The 8,892-nt window shown below is 32.0% G+C and overlaps 1 protein-coding gene across 8 annotated transcripts in view; it reads left to right on the forward strand.

Moving 5' to 3' along the window:
* LOC108969744 overlaps positions 1-8,892 on the forward strand; it is a 52,792-nt gene that overhangs the window by 23,682 nt on the left and 20,218 nt on the right. For 5 of the 8 annotated variants that reach the window (XM_018934648.1, XM_018934655.1, XM_018934654.1 and 2 more), the window contains one exon: positions 8,621-8,767. In XM_018934648.1, coding sequence (XP_018790193.1) covers positions 8,723-8,767 — 45 coding nt within the window. In that variant the 5' untranslated portion in view covers positions 8,621-8,722. Of the gene's footprint in view, positions 1-5,663; positions 7,368-7,757; positions 8,768-8,892 lie in introns of those variants that run through there. The other 3 variants (XM_018934649.1, XM_018934650.1, XM_018934652.1) reach the window with 3 other exon arrangements.

An 8,892-nucleotide genomic window follows, 5' to 3' on the forward strand; every position in this document is an offset into this window, starting at 1 on the left:
AAATTTAATATTTTAAAAAAGAACATTTTTGAAAAATTTTAATTCTTGAAAACAAGAATTTAAATTCCAGCAAGCAATTATCCATGTTTTACTGGTATTCAAGTACATCGATAGTCAGTACTTCACCCTCCTCATATCAAGAGCTTGCCTTGGATATGCCCCACAGTTAAGCATGTTCAACGTTGTTATCATGGGTTTTATTTCTGTTGTTGTAATTGCAAAAAGGTTGATGTCGTTACTGATTTGTAGCTACAACACTTATGTGTACAACTGCAACACAGCACACGCAGTTCAGTAAACTAGAATCACTTAGCACGCTGCAGTATGGAGTTAACCAGAGTAAAGTAGTGGCGTGGCTTTGGATAAAAGTCATTAGTAATCTGAAGTTGTCGCGTAAACTTCACTGAATTCTTTCGAATACTACGCCATTATGCGCATGATAAAACTAACAAAAGTTAAAACAACAACAAATAGCAAATACTAGATTGTTGACAGCAAAACGCGCATTGAAGTCGAAGGGGCAAAACAAGCGCTGCTAAAATCTGTTTGGCTTGTATCTTTGTTATTATTGTAATGTAACGCATAAATTTGTGCGCTCAAATGTGATATGTACGCGTTGGGTGTAAAAAAATTTTACAAAATATGTATGTTTGACTTAAGTGTGGTGCACGCAAATATGGTCGCAAACACGGCACGTACTCGTTAGGTTTAATTGCTGGTAATGTTGTGCTGGTAACTTGTATAAGTGCGTTAAAAGGCGGCAATAAACTGTGGTTTAATTTTTGTTTTGTTTTCTCATTATTATGCGCATGCTTACATGTCCATTTCGGTTCCAAAAATTAAAGTGAATTTTTCAACTAAATCAAGCGTGCCAAAAAAGGAGAAAAATTAAAAATAAATGCCAGAAGTGCACTGTAGGTCAAGAAGACAAACAGTGTGTTACAAGGAGTACACGAGAAAGTGATGCTTTAAGTACTTAGAAATAAAGTTTATTCAGATAGTGTTAAGCTTTAGTTTAGACTGATTCGATACTGTTTTTGCGATAGTAGCTGTAGGAACCTGCTAGACTGCAGGTTTGGCTGGATTATTCATCCACCAGCTGCCTTTCCTCTTTATGTTTTTACGAATTATCATCTATGGTGATGTTGAGCCTTCCTTCGGCGACCTCAATGCTTAGTCTTTTGCTGAGATCAAACTCAAACTCAACTGGCTTACCTGCGCTCTTGAGAAGAATCATCGTCATACTTAATGCCGTGCACTAGCGGTATTTCTTACCCTTATTTTCGCTGGGGCCTTTCCAAATTTCTAACTTTGGACCGATCTCCACTACCCAGGTGGCCATTATCTCGTCCTTACTGTCGACTAAAAGAAGGCCTGCCCTAAAGGAGAGTTTGCTTTAGGTGGTGATTTTTGTTTCTGTTCTTGTTAAATTTTCTGTTTTTGTTTTTACGTACTTATTCTGTGTCTTATGATCTTAAAATGTCATTAAATAAAGTTTTTTTAAGCAATCGCTATCAGCCACCCTTTTGCATTTAGTCAAAATTTTTAGAATGCTCCTTCTAATTATTAATAAATTTTACATTTTATTACTATGTTGAAACTTCACATTCATACTCCGCCCATTTTATGTAATACAATTCATTTACGATTTTGTTCACACATTTTTATGGTTTGTTGCTTGAGTCATTCACTTTGCGGCCTCATTATGCAGACGCAATGCTAATGTTGCTTGTAGAATGCGATTTGTTGAAGTTGCTGCAATATTTTGTGGTTTTGCTGTTATGCTTTTTATTATTCTTTAAGCTGGCTTTTGTATTTATTTTTATGGTTATTTCGTCAAAAACAATGCAATTGTTGTCACTAGTTAATATGCAGGCGCCAACTTGCCACTTGAAGTGTGAGAAATTTACAACTATCAACAAAAGAGCCAAAGCAGTAAACTGCCGAATTTTTGGCATATTCTTAAATTATTTTTTTCGTAGCTATTTAACTATACTTTAAACATTCTTTACACCTCCTAAAGGTTTTAATACATTATATTTCTTAGAAGATTTTAAAAGATTCTTAAAACAAATAGTTTGAATTTTCAAAAAAAAAAAATTGTTATATTTTAGTTATATTTTTTCCCTACGCTACCAAATTATAAAAATTTATTATTAAAAAAGTACTTCTTTTTTTACCAAATTGATAATCTTTGGAACTATCAACGCGAAAATAGTAACTTTTTTACTATCTAACCGGAAAATTATTTACCGAACAAACGAAAGTTCACACCATAAATCAAAAAACAAACAAAAATAACTAGCATCTAATGCGTCTCAGTTTACAAACCTGTGCCATAAAGTGCAACAGAGAATGACGAAAGTGTAAGAAACCAAATAACACAAGAATTAACTAGAAATGAGTATAATTTACGAATTCAAATTGAAAGCGAAAAAACAACGCCAATTGCATAATCAGTTTCATGCGCCACATAAATCAAAAACCAGTCACGTTTCGATAGTCTGAGTGGCGCATGCGCGACGTGGTACATTTACATGCCAATCAAGTAACCACTTTTGCTTATTTTCAATTACAGTTTTCATTTTCATGGCAACTTTTTCGTGAATAAATTCTAAGCGGCAAGTACAAATATAGACACACAATTATATCCATGAAAGATTTGCGTATATGGCGAATTTGATATTCTTGTAACTGGTTTTAGTAACTTCTCGTAGTTCTCGGAATGAAGTACAAAAAAAAAAAAAAAAAAGTTTCTGTTGCTTTTTGATTGCGTTATAAAAATTATGGTTGTAATAATGGGCGAAGTTGTGGAAGAACGCTTAAGTACCTATAAAATTAATTTAATTGACCCAAAAACTCGCTTTCTCAGTGATTTTGAATTAAATATGTGAATATGTAATAAAAAAAATTTAAAGAAATAAAAATAAAAGATAAAGCGGCTGTGTGCCATTGAATTTAATGCTTCAAAAGACTTAAGCAACGAACTTGAGGCACACCTTTGTGAACGTTGATTTTTGTTTACAAAATCGATTGTTTTAAATGTATATGTTTAAAGAACATGCAGTAAAATTAAAAAAAAATATTTTGTTTACCTAAACCAGACCTATGACGGCGCTAAACAAAGAGTCCTTACTTGCTACATTGATTCCGGCCTTGTGAATGGAACATACAAATAAAAAATTCTAGTCAAACAAGAAGATATTTTCCATGCAATGATCTAGAAAATTGACAAAATGGCGGACTCTTTAAAATAAATTAATTTAAATTTTTGATCAGTTCAAAAAATGAATGGGTTATTGTATGTAGAATTATATAGAAAATAGATAGAAAAGAGGCATTTAATGTTGATGGGATCATTTATGCAGAACACTTCATAAATGCTGTTTCGAAAAAAACACGTTTAAAAATAAATTAATGAAGCTGATAGAACTGAAGACTCAAAAACTATTTCATGCATTGATTTGAAATACTAATTGACTACATACGCACAGAGTTTTGCTATTAACTGTGAATTATTTCATGCCATTTTTAGTAAATTTTTTACATACAATTAATTATAATAAACGTAAAAACGTTTTATTTCAAAGGTGTTATCAAAATTTCCTTGTGTAAATCAGTTTCTTTAATTATCTGCCCTACTTCACTCTGATCTTATAATTTCAATTGACAGCATACTTCAAGGGGACCGTAAATATTTTAAATTTATTTTAACCTAAATTCTATCAAAATCTAGTCGCTGTCAGCTGTAAGGCTGATTGTGTTTGCCAATAGTTTTTTTACATAATTTTAGACCATTTCATTAAAAGTTAATTGTAGGCCTTGAAATTATTTGCTTGCAAGCAATTATGTTCAACCCATTAGCGTCCTCGCTTCTAAAAAATCAAACATGTATATAGAGATTCTTCTATCGATCATTAAAATGCCGCATGGCAGCAACGGCGTGTCTTTATCGCAGTTGTAATCTCAAATGACTACTCGGTAGCTTGACGCACAGCTGTGTTGCAAATAGCAGCAGTAATGTCCAAAAGTCGAAGATGTATTCGTGAATTTGCTGGACGTGGCTGGTTTGGAATTTCAATGAAATTTTTAACCGATTACGTTGCTAATAGCTATTGTTGTTGCTAAACTTTTCAGGGTTTCAGTGATGACTATTTATAAAGAAGAAGAAATAAATAAATAAAATATTGATAAAAGTAAAAAAATCCATATTTTTTATGATACCAATTAAAGTAATATACTAGTTTCTAGAAATAAGTTGTATATACTGTTTGTAATATTCAAAAAATGACCTCAGTGAAAAAATAAAAAGATTTGGCTGCTTTTATGAAAGTAATACGGTTTGCATAATTTTTMAAAAAAAAAAAAAGTTTGAATTTAAAAAACATAAAATAAAACAAAACTCAAAAAAATTAATATTAAATTTTTTCAAAACAGAAAGATTTCAAAAAAATTAAAAAAAAACTTAAAAAATATGTTTCGGAAAAAAATAAAAATGATGTTTCTCATCATTATGTTTAAAAGAAGTATGGTTTTTATAGAAAAAATAATAATTTTTCAAACAAAAATTAAAAAGATATTTTTCATCATTATGTTTAAAAGAAGTAAGGTTTTTATAGTTTTTCAAAAAACTTAAAATTTTTTTTTTTTTTATAATCTCAGTGATACCAAAGTAAGCTTTATAAACTATTTTGTGGAAATGATGAGTGTTTGCAACATGCAAAACCTAAATTGCGCTGTTTTTATAGCAAAGTTGAATTAATATTAATGTCTAATTCTTTTCACTGCTTTATATTTATCTGCCCAAGTGGAATTCATTGGCTTTAGATGAACCTTCCTATATTTATATATATAAAATCCTAAGTGTGACCTTAAATTTTATATTATTTACATTTCCTCTCTAAGAAAGTGTTGAATGGAACATTCACGTGAAAATTTGGTGCTTTTCATGCTTGCACAAATAATTTGATGCTGACAACAAGTCTAAATCATTATTTTGACGCTTTTAAAGCATTTATAGTGATTTAAGATTTCATTTTCCTCAATTAATTTAAGTCGAGTGCACAAACAAAGATAAAAACTTTAGTGTCACCTAGAATAACACTTGTCTCTTTTCGTTCTCTTTTTCATTGCAGTTGAATAAAAGTTTGAATGCAGCGGCTGCATACAAAAGCAGTGACATTAATAACAACAGACAGTGGAATGTGATGACAATCAACGAAAGTGAAAATGCGAAAAAATAAACAAATTTATTGAAAGGCATGCTTATTTACATAATAAAACGGCAAACTGATTAAATGATGAGCCATGCGCGATGTGTTTAGGATTCATGTCGATGAATTGGATGCAGCAACGGTGCAGCTTAATATGCCATCACAGAAAATTATTTGTTTGGACTAAAGACATTGTGGAGTAAATGAGAGACTCTTTTTATAAAGAAAAATGTTTTGTTTGGTTAAAGAAATAAGTGATTTTTATACGAATATTGCCAGATTGATTATCACTTGTCATTAATAAAGAAAAAAGGGGTTAAAGGAATATAATATACCAGTGAAAACTAAAAGTATTAAGTTGCTGGATATTCAAAAATTTTAAAAATTATGCAGTTAAAAATGTAAATAACAAGCTTCAGAGCAATTTTATTATTAAAGAATAACCAAAACATTAACAAATACACTCTTCAAAAAAATATTGAAAAATAAGTTTCAACTTAGCTTAAAGAGTATTCAATTTGGAATATGCACATAAAAGTCAAGATAATTTCGTCACATATGCTTAAGAAGCTCCAGCTGCGTAAGAGTGTCAAGCTTTACAATACGTATGAAGAAAACTGCGCACTCTGTATACTCCGTACATGCAATAACAAAGCAGACAGAGTAGAAAAACATTTAAATTGAGGAACGAATTGCAGCTGAGCGTAGAGACATTTAAGAAAGAAACTAGAGTCTAACGGCAATCAATAAAGAGGCTTGGGAAACAATAATTTGGAAATAAAAGCCAAATAAAAGAGAAGAAATTATAACTGAATAAAATCACATTAAACGAAACATAAATTGGGGGCAGATAAGTAATTGCTGTGGGAAGATGTTGAGTCTTCAAGTCAATCCACGGGGATTAAAAATGCCGTTTCTTTCAGAAACATATACGTTTTTTGAATGAAGATCATTTTTAAGAGTAATATAAGGATTTTTTTAAACAAATTTTAATAACCTTTTTCATATATGATTCCTTATAAGAAGATGTGTTTTATAGTTTTAAAGATCGAAATGACACAAAAACTTACCTTACCGACGTTGAAATACAATTCTCACATAAAAAAAATATAACTGGCCCACTCATGGCATATAAACGCACGTACGCGTGAGGACTCCAGCCAGAGCTCAAACAAAGGGAGATAACCTCAAAAAGAAACGAAAAACTCCCAACTTATTATAGCAAAGTAAAGCGTTTCAGCGTTAAGCTTACAAAAACAGTAACAACAGTACTACACTGCTGTGAGCGATTACTAAGCAATGGCAGCAACAATGCACATACAAGTGGAGCAACATGTGTGGCTGACAAGTTGTGAATTTTGTAGCAACAATGCTGACAAATGTTGAAAGATGAGTGATTAAAATGTCACTTGAAGTTGCGCAGCAGTTAGTCGCCGTGCGATAAGCAGCACTTATAAAACAACAAGAAGAAAAGTGCAAAAAATATATAAAAATGGAAAAACGAAGAAGAAAAGCTGTAAAAGAAGTAGAAAACTGAAAATAAAGAATGGAATAAAAAATTTGGACGCATGCAACAGCAACCGAAAGCTGTATAACAACGACAGCAAAGAAACGATGATGCCACAAGAAATCTTGCGAGAAAGAGCAAAGCAAAATGTTAGCAACAATACTTGCATTAGTAACAAACACAAAACTAATAAATTAATCATTTCATTCATATCTAAAGGCATCCGTCACCGGTTGACTGACTGCTGCGCCGGCTCGTTGCTCTAGTAGAATACGCTCAACGGCCAACGACAGCCAGCAACAACAACATTACGCAGCAGCAGAAGCTGGTGATGGCGACAACAATAACAAAAAATTATAGAACGGCAGTAAAAATGTGTAGCGTGAAAAAATCGAATTTTTATTGAAACGCTGGATTGGAGTTGGGTTGCACTGACTGAATTGGACAAGCTGAAAGACAGAAGACCGGATTCAGTTCAATAGTCATTGAATAACTGACTGCCATATTGTCTGTGTCTGCGTATGTAGCTGCCAGCGAAGAAAGTTTACAGCGGGAGTGGTATACTTGTATCTAAGAGTGAAAAGAAAATGTGTATAAAAATACGAAGCATTGTCTAAATGTGATCACAATACGAGCAAATAGTAGAGGTATGATCGGATTCCGAGAAAAAAACTGTTATATGAAGATGTATATTCTGTATAGCTATTGGATTAGTGATCAAACCTAAATCTTGTATGGCAGTTAGGTTAGCACAGATTGTTAGGTTAGTTGGTTGATACTTTAACGTGGCGGACAAATCACACTTAGACTGCTGTGTTTAGCCCATTTTGAACTTGTTTGTTAGCAGGCATAAGCATAGTTTTTTTTTATAGTAAATATGCGGCTGATTCTTTCACCTATATGCATATTCCTTCGAAATTACAAAAACAAAAAAAAAAGCTTTAGTAATTAAAGTTTTTTTAATTTTTTCTAATTTAAATTTTTTAATTTAGATTTTTTTTAATTAAACATTTTTTTATTTATTCAAACATTTATAGAAAAATTTGACTCTTTCGCACTCATCACTTCCAATTACCCAAATTAACTGCACTAATTAATGATCGTAAAACTTAATTATTTGAAAGAGAAATTGTTTTCATACAAAAACAATAATAAGTGAAGTGATAAAATCAGTAAGCAATACGCAATTTGAAAGGTAGACCCGAATAAGAGAAAATTTCGCCAAACCATCAAGTTTTTTCGGACAGGCCCATAAATCATATATCGTTAAACGTATGCAGAGATACAACAACTAAAAAAAAAACAGCAACAAAAATAAATAACCACACCACAACGTTTATTGAACTCTCTTTGCTGCATTTTTAGGAAAAGAAAAACTTCATTAAATTGGTAGTCGCTTTTTATGCCCAGTTAAGGAAATAAAAGTCAAGCGCGCTTAATAGCCAAGGTAGCGGCAGCAGCCTTAGCAGCCAACGCCGCAACAGCAACAGCATCAATTACAACAACTACAACTTTAATAAAAGCAACAGTAAGAAATGCCTCAAGCGCTTCAGCAGAAAGGCCATCGGTCTACATCGCTGCAGACGGAAATCACAGCAGCGCCGGTGCACGACTTTCGAAAGTGAAATATGCACATACAAGCAAACAAAATCGAGCGAAAAAGCACATGCAACACATAAGCACAAAGAAAGGGATACATATATGTGCGTGTGTATGGAAACCAACTGAAAGTGAATTTATGTTCCTCAAAAAGGCACGCAGTGAACTTGCAAACATTTAATACAGACAGAGTTAAATAGTGCAATAATTTTAGGTGTCACTAAATGTTTGTTTATATTATTTTATGGTGCACACACGTTTGTCGCGATAATTTATGTTTACAGTTTTTTAATTAAATTAGGTTTTATTTTTTCGTGCGTGTTTTTGGCTCATAGTTGGGTGTTAGCAACAAAAATTACAATAACAACAATAAGGAATAGCGGTGCGGGTGAAGGCAGCAAAAATGGAGTCCGAAGAAATAACCAAAATGGTGGACGGCGTTTATAAGGTAGGTGTGCGCTTAATTTAAATATAATTTCTTTTTTACAATGACAAAAATATAATAAGCTGAATTAAATTAACTAAATTCCAATTTTTTTTAAAATAATTTTTTTTATTTATTTATATTCATAA

The sequence above is a fragment of the Bactrocera latifrons genome, unplaced genomic scaffold (genome assembly GCF_001853355.1).
Source record: "Bactrocera latifrons isolate USDA-ARS-PBARC rearing strain unplaced genomic scaffold, ASM185335v1 scaffold_264, whole genome shotgun sequence".
Classification (NCBI taxonomy): domain Eukaryota; kingdom Metazoa; phylum Arthropoda; class Insecta; order Diptera; family Tephritidae; genus Bactrocera; species Bactrocera latifrons.